The sequence below is a fragment of the Mastigoproctus giganteus genome, chromosome 5 (assembly GCF_048544385.1).
Source record: "Mastigoproctus giganteus isolate SK-2022 chromosome 5, ASM4854438v1, whole genome shotgun sequence".
In the NCBI taxonomy this organism is placed as follows: domain Eukaryota; kingdom Metazoa; phylum Arthropoda; class Arachnida; order Uropygi; family Thelyphonidae; genus Mastigoproctus; species Mastigoproctus giganteus.
Genome location: NC_143579.1, coordinates 67,488,922 through 67,514,694, shown reverse-complemented (window position 1 = coordinate 67,514,694; position 25,773 = coordinate 67,488,922). Strand labels below are relative to the sequence as shown.

Below are 25,773 nucleotides of genomic sequence, written 5' to 3'. Positions count from 1 at the left end.
CTCATCCCTGCTAGAAAAATTCCTATATATCATTGACAATACACCATGAGCTACTCTTGCAGCCCGTCTGCACTGCTCAGAGAACTTCATATCTGCCTGCACAACCACCCCCAGGTCCCTTTCATTCTCTACTACGTCAGTGTAGTACCACAGAGTTGATACGTTGCTCTGGGGTTGCTGTTCCCCATGTGTAGTACTTTACATTTGTCAATGTTAAACTTCATTTGCCACCTCTCAGCCCATCTGCTCCACCTTTCCAGATCCTGTTGCAGCAGCATAGTGTCAGTAGTGTCCTTTACAACCCTGCCTACATTTGTATCGTCTGAAAACTTCGACATTAAGCTTGATATACCATCATCAATATCATTTATGAATACAGAAAACAATAATGGACCCAACACTGAGCCCTGAGGGACTCCACTAATAACATTAGTCCACGACGAGCAGTGTCCATTGATTACCACTCTCTGTCTTCTCCCCCTCAGCCACATCTTTATCCACACCATAGTTCTTAGCTTCTCTTTCATTCTTTTGGTGAGTGCCCACGTTTCACTTCCATAAGTCATGGTGGGGAGTATACATTGATTCATTATTTTACGTTTCAGACAAACTGGGATATTGCTCTTCAGTATTTGACTATATTTCCTGAATGCTATCCATCCAAAATTTATTCTTTTCTTGACTTCCAGCCATTTATCATTATTACAGCTAATAACTTGTCCCAGATAAGTATATGACTCCAACTTTTCAATTACTGCTCCTTCAACCATTATTTCCCTTTCCGTGGCATACTTGTTCATCATTACTTTTGGTTTAGCCATATTCATCTTTAGTCCAAAATCCTTACTAACTGTGCATAACTGATTAAGATTTTCCTCTAATTCTTTGGGATCGTGGCTTATGACCACAATGTCATCTGCAAATCGTAAATGGTTTAGGTACTCTCCGTTCACATTGACTCCTTTCTGCGACCAGTCTAATCTTCTGAAAGCTTCCTCAAGGGCAGCAGTAAACAGCTTCGGAGATATTGTGTCTCCTTGTCGAACTCCTTTCTCGATTTTAAATTTGCTACTGTCTTTGTCTAGTCTAATAAAGGAGGTAGCACTCTCATATATTTTCTTCAAAATCATAATATCTGGGGTATCTATGCCTTGTCTTTCCAGTGCCTTATAAGTGATTTATGCCTTATGTTGTATGGAGTCAAATGCCTTTTCATAATCCACATAATGCCAGGCATAATGGTGTTTTATATTCATTTGCTTTCTCCATTAGCTGTAATATTACATCAAGGTGATCCATAGTTGAGAATCCTGTCCTAAAGCCAGCTTGCTCTTTCGGTTGATTCTCATCAAGTATTCTTTCTAATCTGTTAGTAATGACCTTTGTGAACAACTTGTAGATATGGGATAACAAGCTAATTGGTCTATAATTTCCAATTTCTGATTTATCTCCTTTCTTATGCAGCAAAACTATGATTGCATTATTCCACGGCTTAGGCGCCACACCTTTTCTAATGCACTTTGTGAAGAGCCTTGCCAGTTTTTGTGTTATGTCTCTTCCTCCCAATTTTAACAACTCTACAGTAACTTCATCTTCCCCTGGGGCTTTCCGATTCTTCATTTTCTTCAATGCATGTTCTACCTCATCAGGAAGAATATCGGGTATGTCGTATGTATTGCTACTTTGCAATCCATCGTCCCCACTGCTGGTATCATTCCCTCGCTCCTTGTATAATTCTCTAGATAATTCTGCTATTTGAATTATCCCTTCTCTGCTGTTTATAAGTACACCATCGCTATTCTTCAGTTTCAGTATCATTTGTCTTTCTGTATTACTGCTCATGGCTGCCGATTTAAATCCTTTGTTTTCCCTTAATGCTTGTTCTACTTTTCTTGTGTTAAATCTTCTTATGTCCTCTCTGAGTCTCTTTCTAATGGCTTTGCATAACTCAGTATACTCAATTTTCTCCCTGTCAGTGTTTTTCTTGCTCTTCATTTGTCGTCTTCGGTTCATCATGACAAGTGTTTCTTGACTAATTTTTTCTTCTTTGGATTTCTGTTTCCCTATAGGTTTCTTGAGCTTTATCACTTTCAGAAAGTTGTAATATTCCTCGTTGATATCTTGGTCCTGAGCAGTCTGCAGAAGCTCAAACTTGTTCTTAAGTTCCAGTACATACTGCTTTTTCTCCTCCTCTGTTATCTCAAAGACCTTTGTATTATTTACTCTAGTCAGTTTTTACCTTTCCTTTCCTACATCTATATCTTCTGTTAGTGAGGATGAAGTCGATTTCATTAGTTGTTAATCCATTTGGACTCTTCCATGTCCACTTTCTGTTCACCCTTTTCTTGAAAAAATTGTTCATTACTGACAGTCCTTGAGATTGTGCAAATTCCACAAGTCTTTCACCTCTTTTATTTCTTTCACCAATTCCAAAATTTCCTATAGTTCCCCTTTCTGCGCTGTTTTGCCTTTTTCCAACCTTAGCATTGAAGTCCCCCATAATAATAGTGTAGTGGGTTTTCTGCTCATCTAGAAGACTCAATTTCGGTGTACATTTCTTCAACCTCTTCATCATCAAGGCTCGATGTTGGTGCATAAATCATTATAATTTTTGGCTTGTACGTCTTAGAAATCTTGAGTATTAGTCTTGACACCCTTGGTGATGTACTTTTGAATTCCAAAATGTTGTTTTTATTAGGACCAGAAACCCAACTCCACCTTCACTCCTTTCACTGTTTCCATTGGTGTACAGCAGATTTCCACTTGATAAACTTATGAGTGATTCATTTCTTCTTCTTGTTTCAGCCAAACTGATGATATTCCAATTCACATTTTCTAATTCCTTTTCCAGCTCTAATATCCTGTCTTCACCGATGAGTGATCGTACGTTATAACAGGCCAAGTTCAGTTTCCATGCATGGCAGCCTGGTCGTACCCAGAGATTCTTAGCACCCTCTGCTTCCACTCTGATCCTCTCACTGTCGTATCTGTTATCTGGTTTTTAGGAGCATTAGCAACTAAGGCTATATTGCTCTGGGGATATGCGGTGGTCATTCTCTGATCTTTCCGCATCCTCCGTATTTGGTGGGCACGGGTTCGAACCCCGGTCTAATCAAGAAGCGTGTGCTACGCACTGCTGCTCCTGCCCACGTGGCTACAGAGGCGCCTCACTGCCGTAAGAGGGAGAGTGAAAGCTGCTGGGGACTGAGGGCCATTTGTATTGTTGTGCTCTCATATGCTGAAGGGTTTGGTCTTTTCCTCTTCACGCCTGACCAGGCGTCTTGAAGAGAACCACTGTACACGTTCGTTGCCACCTAAGTGACATAACAGGGCTTACCATCGAGGTGTGCATGAGTGGATTTTAGGGAGGCAGGCCAACCGGACTTCTCCTAAATCTTCTGTAATAGAGAGATATTGGATCCATCAGTGTTTTAGGCTGAGTGTCTGATAACACACAGGATACCTGTTCCCCTCTAAGTGTTAATACTGAACACGAACAGCAACTGAATCTCATGAATAGGAAAACCCATAAAATGCTTTAAATTTCAAAAAAAAAAAAAAAAAAAAGCTTTTAGTGATTTATTTCACTGAGTGAATTCATGCTCGTTACATTTTTTTGCAGTTCATAAACACAGATTTATTTTAAAATACAGTCTTTATTATTCATTTCAGTCATTTTCCTGGAACTGAAATATAGCTGCACAGGAACATCTAAATTCTCATCAGTAGATTTACATCTTCCTGGAATAAAAATACCATTCAAAGTCGAGAAGCTTCTATTTGTCAGCCCTACTTGCCAGAAAAGATTAAAGCAGCTTTGTTTGGAAGAAGCATGCCTTGAGTTATACTTTTATAAAATTTAACTGGATCAGGACTGACAGGTCTGTTGCCATCTGAAGAATTGCATTATAGCATGCAATTTCATTTGAAGGAAATTCTTTCTCAGAAAACCTCTGAATGGATCTTCTGTTTTCTGATTTCTCAGAAAACCTCTGTTTGGATTTGCATTCTACACAGTTCTTCAAAAGATTGTGAATGAGTTCCTACCATACAATTACAAAGCTAGTTTCTTGTGTGACAAGCCAGCATCTTTCCAGGCTGGCTATGGGTATGAAGTAATGTATACAGATGCAATTGACACATTGCAAGTTTAAGCCCATATGCTTCTACAGAAAAGTGCATGATCTATTGATAACTGTGGTGTTAGTACATTGGCCTAGAAACAGTAACAATAAAGCTGCTTTTTCTGGGGTGAGCGCATACCTTTTTATATCTGCTGCTATGTATTACATGTATTCACTTAAATCTGGATCTTGAATCATTATTTTAATTCCTCCATTGTTGTACTACAATCTATGTAAACAATTGAATCAATCCACTTTTTATATATATACATATATATATATATATATATATATATATATATATATATATATATATATAATGTATTGTTTATAAAATAAAGTGTCTGTGAAAATGGAAATGAAAAGTACACACAGTCCCTGAACTAAGAGAAGTTTAAGGGATAGTCAAAAGTGGAAGTGAAGTAGTGGTTAAACAGATGAAAGAATTTGAAAAACCTAGTACAAAAATGAACTGGGACTGAGGAAGCAAAAAAAAAAAAAAAAAAAAAAAAAAAAAATGTACAAAAATAATAAATAACAAAGAAATAACTAAGTAAATAACACTCTATTCAGACATGGGTGGGCAATTTTAGCAAGAGGTCAAATCAGGGGATGGCAAATATGCAAAATCTGAATATAGTAGATGAAAATATGATACATGATCAGGAGTAGTCCCATAATGAATTTTCCAACTGTACAGAGTTGGATCCACTACTGACTTTTTTGTTTAGGTTAGATTATGCTCATTCTCTCCCTTTCCGCTCTCTCAATGCTCTGAGACATAGCAGGCATACTAGTACTTGTCAAAAGATAGTCAACATGGAAAGAGGTTACAGCAACAAAGAGTATGTGGCCATGCACCTCATGTATAGTAAAGCCAACAGCAGTGCACTCAAGGCTGCACGTTTGTTACAAGAAGCATTTCCCCGCCGAAGGCAGCCCAACAAGCACACATTCATCAGGGTACATCAATGCCTTAGAGAACATGGGTGCTTCGCACATGGAATACGAGCAGGTAGGCCCAGAAGAATAACACCTGATGAAGATGAAAGGGTGTTAGAAAAAAACAGAACAAAATCCAAGAATTTCGACAAGGAGGGTTGCTCTGCAAGAGCGTGTACTGAGTCAGCAGTGTGTGGCACATTTTGCATCGCCAATCACTGTACCCCAACCATATGCAGCATATACAAGGTCTCAGCAATACAGACTACCTTCCCAGAGTGAACTTCTGCCAGTGGATGCAACAACAAGGTGTCCTGACCTGCCAATTTTTTAAACATTTTGTTCACTGACGAAGCTGGGTTTACTTGTGATGGTATTTTTAATTTTCATAACTGTCACGTTTGATCCGACGAAAATCCTAATGCAATTCGCGAGTCATGACATTAGCAACGTTTCTCGTTGAATGTCTGGGCAGGACTGCTAGGAGACCATCTAATTGGACCACACTTTCTGCCAAACAGGGGAGCTGTACCTTCAGTTCCTGCAGAATGTTCTTCCAGACCTTGATGATGATAACGTTCCACTTCAGCAATGCCAGAACATGTAGTTTATGCATGATGGTGCACCAGCACATTTTGCTCGAGTTGTGATTTGGTATCTAACTAGAAGGTATGGTCAACAGTGGATAGGTAGAGGTGGGCCTGTAATGTGGCCTCCCAGATTACAAGACTTAAATCCTATGGATTTTTGTATCTGGGATCATGTAAAAAGCTTGGTGTACACTTCTGACAATAACACAGTTGGGAATTGCAGCATTGGGTTGAAGGAGCCTTTCAGCAAATCAGAAATGACCCAGAAATGCCTGACAGGATTCGCAACTCAATGCATAGAAGACTACAAAGATGCATATGGATGCAAGGACAGTATTTTGAACACCTTTTGTAACATTCAGTAACATGTAACATATGTAAAATCCTGTGGTGTTGAACCCAAAAATTAAAAATGTATTATCTTATGTTTAATAAAACCACCCTTAGCAAAGGATTCACAGCTTTTTGTTAAACTAGTGCTCCCATAGTCAGTGGCGGATCTTAACAAAAAATGTGCATTATCTCGAAAACTTCATTTGTGGCCTGACGTTCACTGGGACGTTTTTACTTATTTTAGTTTGTATTTTTCACCTTTAAATTATTGACCATCATTTTTTAAACACCCTATATATATATATATCCACCTCATTCGTCAATGACCTCTAATAATTTGTCTAATTCTTCCTTAAAGTTATTAAAATTAACCACTTCCATAACATCACATGGAAGTTTGTTCCAACAATCAACTACCACTTGTCTGAAAGCAATTTTCCACATATCCATCCTGCAATCCTCAATTTAAATTTGTGCTCCCCATATTTGTGTTGTTTGAACTACAGTAAGGCTGCAATCAACATTTAGCTTACTCAATCCATTCATAGTATTATACGTGTCAAATAGATCTCCTCATAAGTGCTAGTATCCAGACACTGCAATTTGCAAAACTGAAGTCTTTGAAGAAGTAAATCTACCTTGTTCCCATCACTAATCACGTTGCTGTTCTCTGCAATCCATTCCAACAGATCTACATTCTTAAGCAAGCTTATACAGTATCAGCCAAAAAAAAAAAAAAAAAAAAACTCCCATTTCACCTATCCATTTGCTCCAAATGTTTGTCTAGTTCGGCCTTGAATATATTTAAGCTGTCCGCTTCTACAAGGACAGATGGAAGTTTGTTCCAGAAATCAACCACCCACTGGCTAAAGGAAAATTGCTATACATCTATTCTATAACTGATTTGAATTTATATCCCCTCAGGCAATTAATCTGGGCAAGAGGAAGAATTCCAACAGCACTGAGCTTACTCAAACCATTCAAGGCCTTGTACACCTCAATCAGATCAACTCACAGGTGCCTAGTCTCCAGACACTGTACTTTGCATAACTTAAGCCTTTCTTCATAAGAGCAAAACTTTGTTTGTTCCATTCACTAATCCTGTTGCCTTCTCGTACTCAGTCCAGTAGTTCTACATCCTTCCCAAAATGAAGCCTCCAGTACTCAAGGTGTGGCCTGACTATTGCCTTATACAAGGGGATAATCGCCTCCTTTTCCCTGTAAGAAAATACCTGTATATCGTTCACATGATCTACACTTCAAGACTATCTGCACTGCTCAGAAAACGTCATACCTGACTGCACAATTACCCCCAGGTCCTTTTCATTCTCTATCACCCTGAGTGTAGTACCACACGGTTGATACATTACTCTGGGGGTTACTGCTACCAATATGCAGTACATTACATTTGTCAACGTTAAACTTCAGTTGCCACCTCTCAGCCCATCTGCTCAACTTTTCTAGATCCTGTTGCAGTAGCGTACAGTCATTGGCGCCTCCGTAGCCAGGTGGGAAGGAGCAGCAGTGCGTAACACACGCTTCTTGATTAGACCGGGATTCGAGACCGTCACCACCAAATACGGATGATGCGGAAAGGTCAGGGAATGACCAACGCACATCCCGGAGCAATATGGCCTAAGCTGCTAATGCTCCTAAAAACCAAACAACAACAACAACAGCGTACAGTCATTAGTGTCATTAACAACACTGCAAACCTTCATATCATCTGCAAACTTGGACAAAGCCTGTTATACCATCATCAATATCATTAATAAATACAGAAAACAACAATGGACCCAACACTGAACCATCAGGGACTCCGCTAATAACATTAGTCCACGAAGAGCAGTGTCCATTGATTACCACTCTGTCTTCTACCACTCAATCATCCCTTTATCCATAAGAGCAATTTGCCCCCAAAGCCACACTGCTCCAATTTGTACAGCAGTCATCCATGTGCAATAGTATCAAAAGCCTTCGTAAGATCCAAGTATATGATATCAAAATTATTCTTTGCATCCTTTCCTTTCTGACCATATCATAGTAACCAATCAAATTGGTCAGACAAGAATTCTCCTTAACAAACCCATGCCGTATCTGAAGTCTTGTCTAGATGATCCTATAGTGCTTCTTTAGCCAGTGTCTTCATTAATTTCCCTGGAACAGAAGTTAAACTAACAGGTCTGTAATTACTTGTGAATTGGAGTCACATTTCCACATCTCCAGCCCATGGGTACCTCCCCTGAGTCCAAGAAAGCTCTCATAGTTATGGCTAAGGGTTTGCTTACTTCCTTTGCTACCTCCTTTAATATAGCTCGATGGATCCTATCCACCCCAGGTTCCTTTCTTATGTTTATCTTCAACAGTTTCTGCTCCACTTTGCTCCTAGTTATTACAAAATCATTTAGCTCACTGCCAGAGTTTAATACACCTCTGGCATTTCCCTCCCTGTGTGGAAATGTAGTTGCAAAATACTCATTCAGTTTTCTAGCTACCTGTGCAGGAGGATCATCTACAGTTAAACCATCGATATCAAGTGGACCAATCTGATTTAACCCCTTTCTTCTAGAGTTTACGTAAGTAAAGACTTTTTGATTTTCTTTGCATCCTTTACCAAAGATTTCTCGTAATCTGATTTTGCCTGCCTAACCTCCTTTGTGACTTGATTACAGAACAGCTTATATCTACCATAGGCTTCTGTGTCACCTGTCAATTTATATGTATCGCATGCATTTTTCTTCTCTGCACACGTCTCATTAATTCATCTGACATCCATTTATGCCTAAATATTTTTTAGTTGGTATGAAAAGTGTAGTAGCTTCCAAGATTAATTCTTTGAATGCTTCTGATTTTGCTGTTAGTAACATCATCAGTTGTTCCCATTGTATAGCATTTACAAACTGTCTCAGACCACTGTAGTCACCTTTACAAAAGTAAAAACCCTTCCCTTTACCCTTTATGATAGTTACCTCTTTAAGTAAATCCCACATCAGAATGTTGTGATCACTGCCACCTAGTGGTTCCTTTATCTGCAAATTTTTAATACATGAAGAATCATTACTGATAATCAAATCAAGAGAATTGCTCCCTCTAATTGCCTCCCGAACATGTGGCTGTAGAGTCATATGGTGCAAGGAAGCCTGAGGCTTATGCTGCACCAGCAGAGAGAGAGGGGGTGGGGATCAGGGCCCTGGGTGTGCCAAGCCCATACTCACCATAGCCCATCTACAGTGCTTAGAGAACTTCAAGTCTGACTGCACAATTACCCTATATAACTTTCATTCTCTACTATTTAGTATAGTACCACACAATTGACATGTAAACCTGGAATTACTGCTAACCACATGGGCTACCCCAGGGGCTCACCTCTCGTGAGTAGTGAGTATGGGCTTGGCACACCGGGGTCCTGAGCTGGATATCATCATTCTTCTCTTTCTTGGTGATTCCCTTCTTGTCTCTCTCTCTCTCTCTCTCTCTCTCTCTCAGGGTAACTCGGAAATTGTTTTTAGCTGGTGCAGCATAAGCCTGAGGCTTCCTTGCACTACATGGCTAGTAATAATAATAATATTTTGAATTTGTAAATGTTAAATTTCAATTTCCAATTCTAAACCCATCAGTCTAATTTTTCCAGATCTTGTTGCAGAATCATACCAGGCTAATGAATACTGTCATTACGCAATCATATGTATCAGCTGAAAACATCTATCATCAGATCAAGAGTATTATATACTCTTGATCTGATGAACAAGTGTATATAGTACTCTTGATTTTGTATAAACAAAACTTTTTTCATCAGATCAAGTGTATTACTCTCTCCAGTTGTTTCTTGAACATACATCTTAATCAAATTAACAGCAATGATTATTCATGCATTAAAAATTTGAAGATAAAGGAACCACTAGGTGGCAGTGATGACAGTGCACCAATGTGAGATTTACTTAAAGGTATAACTACCATCAGGGCCAAAGGAAGGGCTTTTGCTTGCATAAAAGTGACTACAATAGTCTCAGACAGTTTTTAAATTCTATGCAGTGGGACCAACTCATGCTGATATTACCAACATCAAATTCTAAATGGGAAGCATTCAAGGAATTAATCCTAGAACCTACTAGGGTTTCCAAAACAACTAAAAAATACTGTTCAAAGTTTAGGCCTAAATGGATGTCAGATGAACTCACGAGACTTGTGGCGGAAAATAAAAATGCATGGGATGCATATGAATTATTGGGCAACACACAAGCCTATGGTATATTAAGCTAGTCTGTAATCAAGTGACAAAGAAGATTAGGCAAGTGAAGGCAGATTACGAAAAATCTTTGGCAAAGGATGCAAAGAAAAACAGCAAAGACATCTTTACTTATACAAACTCTAAAAGGGAATGAATCAGATTGGTCTACATGATATCGACAGTTCGACTGTTGATGATCCAGCTCAGATAGCTCACAAACTAAATAAGTATTCTGCATTAGTGAATACTGAGAAACCCTCAGTATTCACACTGAAGGTGTCTGTAGGAAAGGGGAGGACAGAAACTTATTAAACTCTAACAGGGAGCTAAATGATTTTGTATTAACTGAGAGCAAAGTGCAGGAGAAATTGTTGAAGTTAAACATAAGAAAGGCAACTAGGGTGGATGAGATCTATCCACTTATATTAAAGGAAGTGGAAAAGGAAGTAAACAAACCTTTAGCCATAATTATGACAGCATCCTTGGACTCAAGGGAGGTCCCCACAGACAGGAGATGTGCAAATGTATCCCCAATTCACAAAGGAGGATCAGAGGGTGATATGAATAATTACGGACCTTTAGTTTAACTTCTGTTCCTGGGAAAATAATGGAGTCACTGGTTAAAGATGCATTGCAGGATCATCTAGACAAGACTCCAGCAATAATTCAGACACAGCATGGGTTTGTTAAGGGGTAGTCTTGTGTCTGTCCAATTTGATTGGATACTACAATGTAGTCACAAAGAAACTGGATGCAAAAAATAATTTTGATATCATATACTCAGATTTCAGGAAAGCTTTTGATACTGTTGCACGTGGACTACTGTACAAATTGGAGCAGTACGGCATTAAGGGCAAGTTGCTACAATGGATAAAAGGATGGTTGAGTGGGAGAAGGCAGACAGTGGTAATCAATGGACACTGCTCTTCATGGACTAATGTTATTAGTGGAGTCCCCCAGAGTTCAGTGTTAGGTCCATTGTCATTTTGTATATTTATCAATGGTATTGATGAAGGTATACCAGGCTTAATGTCCAAGTTTTAGTTGTTATTTGGTTTTTAGGAGCATTAGCAACTAAGGCCATATTGCTCCGGGGATATGCGGTGGTCATTTCCTGACTTTTCCGCATCCTCCGTATTTGGTGGTCATGGACTCAAACCCTGGTCTAATCAAGAAGCATGTGCTACGCACTGCTGCTAGTGCCCACCTGGCTACGGAGGCGCCAGCCCAAGTTTTTAGATGATCAAATGTTGGCTGGGTTGTTAATTACAGTATGCTATTGAAACAGGATCTAGAAAAGTTGAGCAGATTGGCTGAGAAGTGGCAACTGAAGTTTAACATTGACAAATGCAAAGTGCTGCATATGGGTTGCAGTAATGCCAAATAAACCTACCATGTGGTAGGTCTATTTGGGATAGAAGGTCATTAGGTCTTGTCAATGATATACAGGAATTTTGCTAGTAGGGATAAGGAGGTGATCATCCATTTGTAAACGGCAATGGTTATGCCACACCTTGAATACTGCATACAGGTCTAGTGGCCTCATTTTAGGAAGGATGTTGAGTTGCTACGAGTATAAGAGAAGGGCAAACAAGATTGGTGAGGGGGAACGAAGGGGTCCTCATACCAAGGAATGCTTAAGTTCTGCAAATTGCATCATCTGGGGACTAGGCACCTGCAAGGTGATCTGACTGAGGTGTATAAGGTGTTGAATAGTTTGAGAAGCTCAAAGCTGATGGGATTCTTCCTCTTGCTCAGATTACAAAATTGAAAGTTATACATTTTATTTGATTTCATTTTGGGTTTACTGGTGCAACAGCAACCTAGGCTATGGTGTGCCAACCATGGACAGTTGTAGAATAGACGTGCAGAAATTTTCCTTTAGCCAGTGGGTAGTTGATTGCTGGAACAATCTTTCAACTGTCATTGTGGTAGTTGATAGCTTAAATAAATTCAAGGAAGAATTGAACAAATGTTTAGAGCAAATTGTAAAAAGGATAGGTGGAACAGGACCAGGGTATGTCTCCCAGGGGCAAAGGTTGATGACGTTGTAGAGCAGATATCATCTTTTAGGGGCACAATAGGTGAAACAGTTGTACATGTTGGCACTAATGATTTTAAGAGTAGGAGACTGGCAGAATTACTTAACAAGTACAGGTCACTGATGAAAAAAAGCTGTGAATTAGGGTTGAATTTGAAAGTGTCTGCAATTCTGCCCAGACACGATAGAAGGGAGTATATGATGAGAGCCTTTTCAATCAATTCGGCCCTGGAGAGATTGTGCAAGGCTCAAGGGATAGAATTTTTTTCAGCCTGGACTGTGCTTGTTAACAGGAGAGACTGCTTCTACAGGGATGGGATACACTTAAATAGAAAGGGTGCAAGAATATTTGCTGATGCTATCGAGGCAGTGTTAGGTGGGTCGGAAAACTGATAGCTTGGGGGGGATACAAGGACTAATAGTTTAACAGTAGCCGCAGGCAGAGGTGAAGGTGATTCTTGCACAACTTCTATTAGAATAAGTAGCGACCTGGAGCGAGGGGTGTTGGGGGTTTCAGGGACAGATGGCAGTCATCGTGAAACAGGTGGATATATGGGATGTGTTAGAGTAAATAAAAATAAGAATAGGTGCATGTATACTTGCATGTATACCAATGCCAGAAGTATAGTAAATAAATTTGATGAATTTGAAGTGTTGGTCAAGACATCAAAGGCAGATATTGTTGGGATATCAGAGACGTGGTGTCACACAGATATAAGGAATGGGGAACTGGAATTTGGGGAGTACAATGTCTACAGAAAGGATAGGAAGGGAGGAGGCGTTATGCTGTTAATTAAGAAAAACATAAAATCAAAAGAAGTGCATCCAGTTGATATAGATGAACAGTGCACTGTTGAGTCAGTTTGGTGTGACATAAGCACTGCAAAAGCAAAAAATAAGAGTAGGAGTGTGTTATAGGCCTAATGACTTGAATGAGTACAATGAACAATTGTACAGAGAAATACAGTGGGCTAGTAAATCGGAATGTCTTCTAATGGGGGATTTTAACTTCGAAGATATTGACTGGAACTTGTGGGTTGGTCACTCACACACTAGTCAGACTTTTGTGGATTTATTGGATGATTGTTTTTTACAGCAGCATGTTCGAGAGGCAATCAAAGAAAGTAATACTCTTGATCTGGTTATCAGCAGTGATCATTCATGTATTAGGAATTTGAAGATAAAAGAACCACTAGGTGGCAGTGATCACAGTGTACTGACGTGGGATTTACTTAAAGATTTAATTACCATCAGGGGTAAAGAAAGGGTTTTTGCTTCCGTAAAGGCAAGTACAGTGGTCTCCGACAGTTTTTAAATTCTGTACAGTGGGATCAACTGACGATGTTACCAACAGTTAATTCTAAGTGAGAAGCATTCAAGGAATTAATCTTGGAAGCTACTAAAAGTTTCATACCTATTAAGAAATATTGTTCAAGGTTTAGGCCTAAATGGTTGTCAAATGAACTAATGAGACACGTAACAGAGAAGAAAAATGCATGGGATGCATATAAATTATCAAGCAACTCAGAAGCCTATGGCAGATATAAGTTAGTCTGTAATCAGGTCACAAAGGAGGTTCAGCAGGCGAAGGCAGATTACGAGAAATCCTTGGAAAAAGATGCTAAGAAAAACAGCAAGGATTTCTTTACTTATATAAACTCTAAAAGGAAGAGGATGAATCAGATTGGTCCACTTGACATCGATGGTTCGACTGTTGATGATCCTGCTCAGATAGCAAACAAACTGAATGAGTATTTTGCATCTACATTCACACGTGAGGAATTATTAAGGTTTGAAAATGACAGAAGGTTATCAAATTGTAGCAGGATAGTTAATGATTTTGTAATAACTGAGAGCAAAGTGGAAGAGAAATTGTTGAAGTTAAACGTAAGAAAAGCCTGGGGTGGATGGGATCTATCCAGTTATATTAAAGGAGGCAGCAAAGCAACTAAGCAAACCCTTAGCCATAATTATGAGAGCGTCCTTGGACTCAGGGGAGGTTCCCATGGACAGGAGATGTGCAAATGTATCCCCAATTCACAAAGGGGGTTCGAAGGGTGACAGGAGTAATTACAGACCAGTTAGTTTAACTTCTGTTCCTGGTAAAATAATGGAGTCACTGGTTAAAGATGCATTGCAGGATCATCTAGACAAGACTGCAGCAATAATTCAGACACAGCATGGGTTTGTTAAGGGAAAGTCTTGTCTGACAAATTTGATAGGATATTATGATGTGGTTACAACGGAACTGGATGCAAAAAATAATTTTGATATCATATATTTGGATTTCAGGAAAGCTTTTGACACTGTTGCGCATGGAAGACTATTGTACAAATTGGAGCAGAATAGTATTAAGGGTAAGTTGCTACAATGGATAAAAGGATGGTTAAGTGAGAGAAGACAGAAGGTGGTATTCAATGGGCGCTGCTCTTCTTGGACTAATGTTATTAGTGGGGTCCCACAGGGTTCGGTGTTAGGTCCACTGTTGTTTTGTATATTTATCAATGATATTGATGAAGGTATATCAGGCTTAATGTCGAAGTTTGCAGATGATACAAAGGTTGGCAGGGTTGTTAATGACAGTAATGGCAGTGTGCTACTGCAATAGGATCTAGATAATTTCGGCAGATGGGCTAAGAAGTGGCAATTGAAGTTTAACCTTGACAAATACAAAGTACTGCATATGGGTAGAAGTAACCCCAGAGGAACGTACCAACTGTGTGGTACTACATTTAAGGTGGTAGAAAATGAAAAAGACCTGGGAGTAATTGTGCAGTCAGATATGAAGTTTTCTGAGCAATGCAGACAGGCTGCCAGGGCAGGTCATGGGGTTTTGTCAATGATATATAGGAATTTTGCTAGCAGGGAAAAGGAGGTGATTATCCCTCTGTATAAGGCAATGGTCAGGCCACGCCTTGAGTACTGTGTACAGGTCTGGAGGCCTCATTTTAGGAAGGATGTAGATTTACTTGAGCGTGTACAGAGAAGGGCAACAAGATTGGTGAGGGGAATGAAGGGATCCTCTTATCAAGAGAGGCTTAAGTTCTGCAAATTGCAGTGGCTGGAGACTAGGCGGTGTATAAGGACTTGAATGGATTCAGCACGCTGAATTCTGATGGGATCCTTCCACTTGTTCAGATTACAAACTTAAGGGGGCATAAATTCAAATTAAGAAAGGACAAATGTAGAATAGATGTGCGAAAATTTGCCTTTAGCCAGCGGGTGGTTAATTGCTGGAACAAACTTCCACCTGTCATTGTGGAAGTTGATAGGTTGAATAAATTTAAGGAGGAACTGGACAGGCATTTGGAGGGAATGGTGTGATTTTTTTTTTTTTTTTTTTGGCTGATGCTGCATAAGCTTTCTTGAATCACATGCCACTACTACTACTACTACTACAAATGGCTGAAATGGGAAGTGTTTTTTTTTTTTTTTTGGCTTATGATGTATAAGCTTGCTTTCTTGCATCATATGCCTCTACTAATGCTAACTTAGATATCAAGCCTGATATGACTTCATCAATATCATTAATAAATATTGAAAACAACAATGAGTCCAGCACTGAACCCTGGAGCACTCCACTAATAACATTAGTCCAAGAAGAGCAGTGCCCATTGATAACCACTCTCTGTCTTCTACTCAACTATCCCTTTATTCATGGGTACCCACTTAGACAGTGTATCTTCTCTCCCCACCAGATATCAGTTTTGCAATTTATCCAATGTGTTGATAGCATCAAGAAATATTTGTTCAGCCCTTGTGTTTAAGTATACCCCAACCCTATAAAAAGTCTCTCCTGTTAACAAGCACAGATTGTGCTTAGAAATATTACAGCCATGAACAGTTTCTGCAGGGCCAAAATGGTTGACAAGGCTCTCATCATGTATTCCCCTCTATCACCATTGGGCAAAATTCCAGATACTTTCAATTTCAATTCTAACTCACAGCATTCTCTCTTGACATTACCTCATACCCATTAATTCAATCCTCGGATCACCTATTCTTATACCATTAGTACCAATGTGTACAGCAATATCAACCTATTATATTCTTTGAGGAACACTGCTCTAAAACACCATTAAATTTAGCCTCTGGCAGAGATAACTAGCATTTTTTTTTCTTATACCCAGTCAGCTATCCTTTCTTAATTTGACCATTCTTCGAATGCAAAAAGTTTTTTTTGTTATTTTTTTTATAAACATAGGAATGAATTCATATCCTCCCATTGACCTCCATCCACAAATTTTGTCTAAATTATGATGCAGTATTTAATATTAGTATTAATATTATTAGTGGAAAATGGCACAAGGAAGCAAGCTTATACAGCATCAGCAAAAAAAACAGCCAACACTTCCCACATCACTTGTCCATCCCTTCTTCATAGAATTTATTCAAACTACTCACACCTCTACACCAGATGGGAGTTTGAGCCAACAATCGACCACCTGCTGGCCAAAGGTACATTTCCACACATCTACTCTATAACCATCCTTCTTCAGTCTGAATTTATGCCTTGTGTGCAGTCTAAGCAAGACAAAGGTTTCCATCAGCATTTAGCTTACTCAATCTATTCAGTTTAATTCATTCAATCATCTCCTTGCAGGTGCCTCCTATTGCTTTCGTAAAGGCGACTACGATGGACTGAGACAGTATTTAAATTCTATACAGTGAGACCAACTGATGATGTTACGAAAAGCAAATTCAAAATGGGAAGCATTCAAAGAACTTATCTTGGAAGCCACTAGGCTTTACATACCAACTAAGAAATATTGTTCAAGGTTTAGGCCTAAGTGGATGTCAGATGATCTAATGAGACATATGGCAGAGAAGAAAAATGCATGGGATACATAGAAATTAACATGTGACACAGAAGCCTATGATAGATACAAGTTGATCTGTAACCAAGTTACAAAGGAGGTTAGGCAGGCGAAGGCAGATTACGAGAAATCTTTGGCAAGGGATGCAAAGAAAAACAGCAAAGACTTCTTTACTTATGTAAACTCTAGAAGGAAGGGGATGAATCAGATTGGTCCACTTGATATCGATGGGTCAACTGTCGATGATCCTGCTCAGGTGGCTAACAAACTAAATGAATATTTTGCATCGACATTCACACATGAGGAGTTATTTAGCGAGGGGAAAGCCAGAGGTGTATTCAACTCTAGCAGTAAGCTAGAGAATCTTGTAATAACTGAGAGTAAAGTGGAGGAGAAATTGTTGAAGATAAATACAAGAAAGGCAACTGGGGTGGATGGGATCTATCCAGTTATATTAAAGGAGGCAGCAAAGGAAGTAAGCAAACCATTAGCCATAATTATGAGAGCTTCCTTGGACTCAGGGGAAGTACCCATGGACTGGAAATGTGCAAATGTCACCCCATTCACAAAGGAGGATCAAAGGGGGACACAAGTAATTATAGACCTGTTAGTTTAACTTCTGTTCCCGAAATTTAATGGAGGCACTGGTTAAAGAAGCACTGCAGGATTATCTAGACAAGACTTCAGTTATAGCTCAGACACAGCATGGTTTTGTTAAGGGGAAGTCTTGCCTGACCAATTTGATTGGATACTATGATGCAGACACAAAAGAACTGGACGCAGGGAATAACTTTGATATTATATACTTGGATCTTAGAAAGGCTTTTGATACTGTTGCACATGGAAGACTGCTGCACAAATTGGAGCAGTGTGGCATTGGAGGCAAATTGCTGCTATGGATAAAGAGGTGGTTGAGGGGGAGAAGACAGAGAGTGGTAATAAAATGGACACTGCTCATCGTGGACTAATGTTATTAGTGGAGTCCCTCAGGGTTCAGCATTGGGTCCATTATTGTTTTCTGTATTTATAAATGATATTGATAATGGTATATCAAGCTTAATGTCCAAGTTTGCAGACGATACGAAGATTGGCAGGGTTGTCAAAGACACTACTGACACTATGCTACTGCAACAGGATCTGGAAAGGTTGAGCAGATGGGCTAAGGTGGCAAATGAAGTTTAACATTGACAAATGTAAAGTACTACATATGGGAAACAGCAACCCCAGGGCAACATATCAACTCTGTGGTACTACACTGACAGTGGTAGAGAATAAAAGGGACCTGGGGGTGGTTGTGCAGGCAGATATGAAGTTTTCTGAGCAGTGCAGACAGGCTACAAGGGTAGCTCATGGTGTATTGTCGATGATATATAGGAATTTTTCTAGCAGGGATAAGGAGTTGGAACAAGTACAGAGGAGGGCAACAAGAAGAGACTAAACACCAACAAGGTGAGCTGATAGAGGTGTATAAAGCCTTGAATGGTTTGAGCATGCTCAAACCATTCAAGGCTTTATACACCACTATCCGATCACCTCGCTGGTGCCTAGTTTCCAGACACTGTAATTTGCAAAACTTAAGCCTTTCTTCGTAAGAGCACCCCTTTGTTCCATTCACTAATCTTGTTGCCCTTCTCTGTACTCGTTCCAGCAGCACTACATCCTTCTTGAAATGAGGCCTCCAGACCTGTATAGAGTACTCTAGGTGTGGCCTGACCATTGCCTTATATACAAGGGAATAATCACCTCCTTATCCCTGCTAGAAAAATTCCTATATATCATTGACAATACACCATGAGCTACTCTTGCAGCCCGTCTGCACTGCTCAGAGAACTTCATATCTGCCTGCACAACCACCCCCAGGTCCCTTTCATTCTCTACCACTGTCAGTGTAGTACCACAGAGTTGATACGTTGCTCTGGGGTTGCTGTTTCCCATGTGTAGTACTTTACATTTGTCAATGTTAAACTTCATTTGCCACCTCTCAGCCCATCTGCTCAACCTTTCCAGATCCTGTTGCAGCAGCATAGTGTCAGTAGTGTCCTTGACAACCCTGCCTACCTTTGTATCGTCTGCAAACTTCGACATTAAGCTTGATATACCATCATCAATATCATTTATGAATACAGAAAACAATAATGGACCCAACACTGAGCCCTGAGGGACTCCACTAATAACATTAGTCCACGACAAGCAGTGTCCATTGATTACCACTCTCTGTCTTCTCCCCCTCAGCCACCCCTTTATCCACAGCAGCAATTTGCCTCCAATGTCACACTGCTCCAATTTGTGCAGCAGTCTTCCATGTGCAACAGCATCAAAAGCCTTTCTAAGATCCAAGTATATAATATCAAAGTTATTTCCTGCATCCAGTTCCTTTGTGACTGCATCATAGTATCCAATCAAATTGGTCAGGCAACACTTCACCTTAACAAAACCATGCTGTGTCCGAGCTATAACTGAAGTCTTGTCTAAATGATCCTGCAGTGCTTCTTTAACTAGTGCCTCCATTAATTTTCCTGGAACAGAAGTTAAACTAACAGGTCTATAATTACTTGTGTCAGCCTTTGATCCTCTTTTGTGAATTGGGGTCACATTTGCAATCTCCAGTCTGTGGGTACCTCCCCTGAGTCCCAGGTAGCTCTCATAATTATGGCTAAGAGTTTGCTTACTTCCTCTGCTGCCTCCTTTAATATAACTGGATAGATCCCATCCACCCCGGGTGCCTTTCTTGTGTTTATCTTCAACAATTTCTCCTCCACTTTACTCTCAGTTATTACAAGATTCTCTAGCTTACTGCTAGAGTTGAATACACCTCTGGCTTTCCCCTCGCTAAATAACTCCTCATGTGTGAATGTCGATGCAAAATATTCATTTAATTTGTTAGCTACCTGAGCAGGATCATCAACAGTTGACCCATCGATATCAAGTGGACCAATCTGATTCATCCCCTTCCTTCTAGAGTTTACATAAGTAAAGACCTCTTTGCTGTTTTTCTTTGCATCCCTTGCCAAAGATTTCTCGTAATCTGCCTTCGCCTGCCTAACCTCCTTTGTAACTTGGTTACAGATCAACTTGTATCTATCATAGGATTCTGTGTCATGTGTTAATTTGTATGTATCCCATGCATGTTTCTTCTCTGCCATATGCCTCATCAGTTCATCTGACATCCATATAGGCCTAAATCTTGAACAATATTTCTTAGTTGGTATGTAAAGCCTAGTAGCTTCCAAGATAAGTTCTTTGAATGCTTCCCATTTTGCATTTGCTGTTGGTAACATCATCAGTTGGTCCCACTGTATAGAATTTAAATACTGTCTCAGTCCATCTTAGTCGCCTTTACGAAAGCAATAACCCTTCCCTTTACCCCTAATGGTAGTTACCTCTTTGAGTAAATCCCACTTCAGCACATTGTGATCACTGCCACCTAGTGGTTCATTTATCTGCAGATTCTTAATGCATGAATAATCACTGCTGATAATCAAATCAAGAGTATTCCTCCCTCTAGTTGCCTCCTGAACATGCTGACGTAGAAAACAATCATCCAATAAATCCACAAAAGCCTTGCTAGTGTGTGAGTGACCAGCCCCCAAATTCCAGTCAATATCTGGGAAATTAAAATCTCCCATTATAAGACTCTCTGATTTACTGGCCCACTCTATTTCCCTGTACAGTTTCTTATTGTACTAATCAAGAGTCATTAGACCTATAGCACACTCCTACTCTCAATTTTGATCTCCCAATGCTTATGTCACACCAAACTGACTCGACACTGCACTGTCCAGCGATGTCCACTGGCTTCACTTCCTTGGATTTTATGTATTTCTTAACCAATAGCATAACCCCTTCTCCCTTCCTATTCAGTCTATCCTTTCTGTAGACGTTGTACTCCCCAAATTCCAGTTCTGCATTCCTTATATCTGTGTGACACCACGTCTTTGATATCCCAACAATATCTGCCTTTGATGTTTTGAGCAATACCTCAAATTCATCAAGTTTATTTACTAAACTCCTAGCATTGGTGTACACGCAAGTATACATGCAACTATTTCTATTCTTAGCTACGCTAACACAACCCATGTGTTTACTTGTACCGCAATGACTCCCAGCAGTCTCTGAAATATCCTGCATCTTGTTTTTCAGGCTTCTGCTCATTCCAATAGAAGCAGTGCAAGAATCTCTTTCACCTCTGCCAGTGACTACTGTTAATCTATTCGCCTTTGTCTCCCCCAAGCTAGCAGTTTTCCGACTCACCTAACACTGCCTCGATAGCATCAGCAAATATTCTTGCATCCCCCATCCTTCTATCCCATCCCTGTAGAAGCAATCTCTCCTGTTAACAAGTACAGTCTAGGCTGAAAAAAATTCTACCCCTTGAGCCTTGCACAATCTTTCCAGGGCCGAATTGATCGACAAGGCTCTCATCATATACTACCTCCTATCGTGTCTGGGCAGAATTGCAGACACTTTCAAATTCAACCCTATTTCATGGCTTTTTTTCAACAGTGACCTGTACTTGTTAAGCAATTCTGCCGGTCTCCTATGCCTCTCCACATGCTGCAGTTTGTAGTACTGAAGCCATTCCTGGTAAGAATACCCTTTTGTTCCTCTCACTAACCTCACTGCTCTTCTCTGCATCCTGAGATCCATGTCCTTTCTAAAAGGAGTCCTCTGGATCTGTATACAGCAGTCAAGATGGGGCATGACAATTGCCTTATACAATGGGATAACCACTTTATCCCTGCTAGCAAAATGCTTGTATATCATTAACAAAACACCATGATTTGTCCTTGCAGCCTCTCTGCACTGATCACAGAACATCATATCTGCACACAATTACCTCCAGGTCTTTTCATTCTCCACTTCCCTGAGCATGGTACCACACAGCTGGTACATTAACTAAGATTACTGCACCCCATATGAAATACCTTGCTTTTATCAATATTAAACTTCAATTGTCATTTCTGTGCCCATCTACCTAATTTGTCTAGATCTTGTTGCAGTAGCATACCCTGATCACTCTGATTCGCCACCCTTCATATCATCTGCAAGGTTAGACAATAAGCCTGAATATGCCATCATAAATATCATTAATAAATATAGAAAAAACATCAGTCCAGCACTGAAATCCAGGAGACTCTGCTAATAATGCATGTCCAAGAAAAGTAGTGGCCATTGATAACCACTCTGCCTTCTCCCACTCAAGCATCCCTTTATCCATAGCATTAACTTGACCTTAATGCTACACTGCTCCATTTTGTATAACAGTCTTTTATGTGCAACCATATTAAAAGATATTCTGAAATCTAAGTATATGATGTCAGAGTTATTTTTTGCATTCAGTTCCTTCGTTATTGTGTCATAGTATCCTATCAGATTGGTCAGAAAAAATCGCCCCTTAACAAATTCATGCTGTGATTGCAATATAACTATATGCCTATCTTGATGGTCCTGCATTACCTTTTTAACCAGTGGCATACCTTTTTAATCTAAGCATTATGTTCCCTAAAACAGAAGTCTGAAATTACTCATATCACCCTTTCATCCCTATTTATGAATTGAGGTTGCATTCACATATTTCCAGTCCCTTGAATGGATGTTCTCATAAGCATGGTTTTGCTTACCTCTTTTGTTGCTTCACTTAATATAATTGGTTATATCCCATACACACTAGGTGCCTTTTTTACATTTAGCTTCAAAAATTTCTCCTCCACTTTCCTCTCAATTATCACAAAATCATTCAGCTCCCTGTTGGAATTTGACACCTGCTGGCATCTCCATCCTTAAAAATTTCCTCATACGTGAATATAGATGCAAAATAACTATTCAGTTTGTTAGTTACCGAAACAGGATTGTTAACAGTTAAACCATTCATATCTAATGGCCAATGTGATTCATCCCCTTCCTTCTAATGTTTAGACAAGGAAAGAAGTCTTTGATGCTTTTATTTGCATTATTTGCCAGAGGCGTCTCATAATCTGCCTTCACTTGCCTGACCTCATTTGTGACTTAATTATAGTCTCATTTATATCTTCCATAGGTATCTGTATCACCTGATAATTTAAATGCATTCCATGCATTTTTGTTCTCTGCCACATTCTTATCAGTTCATCAGACATCCATTTAGGTCTAAGCTTTGAACTGTATCTCCTAGTTGGTGTAAAAGTCCAGTAACTTCTACAATTTTCCTGAATACTTCCCATATAGAATTTGTTGTCCGAAACTTTATCAGTTGGACCCACAGCACAGAATTTAAAAACTATGTGAGGCCACTGTGGTAACCTTTACAAAAGGTTTTCCCTTGACAGCAATTACATCTTTAAGTAAATCCCATATTAATATACTGTGATTACTGCCACCTAGTGGATTTTTATCTGCAGATTCTTAATGCTGATGATGATTTTGATTTTACTGGTGCAAAAATGACTGTAGTTATACTGCATCATGAAAAATTAAAATGCGAAAGAAGATAAAAGATTCTGGAAATCTTTAAAAAGGTTACCTCCCCAAATTGTTATGTATATATATAAAAAATAAAAAGCAGTATAAGTTTAAAAGTATATTCTCTAATTTAGATACATGTGTATATATATTAATAGCTTGTAAAAAATTTAAAACTGCTGACACATGGTTGTTGTCTAATAAAATCTGACTGAGTGTATAAAGCCCAATCAGATGAGTAAAAGGGGTAAAATATATGTATTGTGAATACAAGTAAAATTAACACAATCGATTAAAATATGCTTTTTAGATAAAATGGTGTCACAAGACTTGCACATGGGAGGGTTACCTGCCCTGAGCAGGAACAAATGTGTTAGATGACTGCGTCATTCTCAATGCAGAAGGAGTCACTGCTGATAATCAGATCAAGACTATTGCTTTCTCTTGTTGACTCTCTAACACGGTGGTTTTCGACCGGGGTGCCGCAGCACACTAGGGTGCAGCAACAACATTCTTGGGGTGCCATGTAATTTGGGTTTAAGTTACTTAAAGCTATTATTTTTTAATTTATACATTTATTTCATTATAAAAAGGGTACAATATCAATTGTACCGTATCTTTTTAATTTTGTGGTGACCTATAATTGATCTTTATTTTGTACCTCTATATAAAGAATAAAATTATTATATAGGTATATATTAAAAGATCAAAAACCACTGTGTTAGGTGTTTCTTTTGGCCTAGGGGTGCTGTGGAAAAATTTCTGGAACAGTAAGGGCACCATGAACCAAGAAAGTTTTGGAACCTCTGCTCTAACATATTGATGTATTAAACAATCATCCAATAAATCCACAAAAGTCTTGCTACTATGTGATTGACCACCCTACAGGATCGGTCAATATCTGGAAAGTTAGTCCTCCATTATAAGACACTCTGATTTACTAGCCCACTCTATAGATCTGTACAGTTGATCATTGCACTCATCAGGCTTTTAACACATTTCTACTCTCATTTTTGTTTTCAATGCTTATGTCATATAAGCATTACATAAAACATTACAAACATTACATATAAGCATAAAACTTAATTAATATTGCACTGGCCCCCATGTCTACTGGATGCACTGCCTTTGGTTTTTTTTTTTTTTTTTTGTGCTTCTTAACTAAGAGTATAATGTCCCCCAGGCCTAGTCTGTCCTTTCTGTATGCATTGTACCTTCACCCACCAATATTCAAATTCTGGACCTAAGATTCACAAATTGAAGACAAAACTATAATTTTCTTAATTTGAATATAATATAGTTTAGAAAATGGCCTATTTTAAATTCTGGAGATAATTCAGAAATAATGTCACAGTTATATCTACTAAAGTGATTGCTACCTGCCTGAAATAATCTGCACAACAAATCAAAATGGTAAAGAATGGGGGGGAACAGACAAAATAGTTCCTGAACGTATTGCATGGGAAGACATTCAAAACTGCCAAGAAAAGAACGGATAAATGGTAAGGATGACTAATAAAATATAAATGCATAGTTCAACTTAGGTTGATGATTAGCTGTTGAATTGATGCGACTCACAATGAAATCTGCAAGTTATCCGTATTTTTTTTTTTTTTTTCTCCTATTCAAAGCGTTCAAGTGCATAATAAGCACTTCACTAAACAGGTTTAGCCATAATTAGGAAAACTTCTTTGAAAGTTAAGAGAGCTTTTAACTTTACTGTCTTGGCAACGTATGAGTACAGTACATTCTACAAAATTGTAACAATAGTAAAATACACAAAGTCAAGCCACATTACAATAAAAAATGCATCCCGAAACACCATAGAAATTATTCTGTAGTTGTATTATTATTCTGTGGTGGTTTTATTACCTGTAGTAAAATTATTCCTCTCTGACATTTGCACCATATCCTACAGAAATCGTTCTTTTCAAGTAAATTAAGATTAAAGTCCATAACGAGGATTCCGTACGATTTTATAATGGCAAACCAATAAAATTAGCAAACGTTTTACTGGGAAACTAGTCCTTCAGTACTCGAATAAAAAATGATCACTCAAAGAATAAAGCGAAAATAAGCAAGATGCTAGTAATATAATAATAGATGTTTACTTATATGGTTCAGATTTCGAAAAAAATGTGTATATACATATATGAAACATTAGTGCTAGTAACACTTTACAACACCGAACATGTTACATCCTTCACATATAGCTTTTAAAAAAGAATGTCAGTCACACAGTTTAAATTCCTCATTTCCA

The 25,773-nt window shown here is 38.9% G+C and overlaps 1 protein-coding gene across 1 annotated transcript in view; it reads right to left on the bottom strand.

Moving 5' to 3' along the window:
• Positions 1-25,448, bottom strand: part of LOC150085465 (uncharacterized) — a 515,305-nt gene extending 489,857 nt beyond the window's left edge. The window contains exon 1 of the mRNA XM_090374573.1: positions 25,386-25,448. Within this exon, the coding sequence (XP_090230699.1) occupies positions 25,386-25,422 (37 nt within the window). The 5' untranslated portion in view covers positions 25,423-25,448. The remainder of the gene's footprint in view (positions 1-25,385) is intronic.
• Between the last annotated feature and the right edge of the window lie 325 nt (positions 25,449-25,773).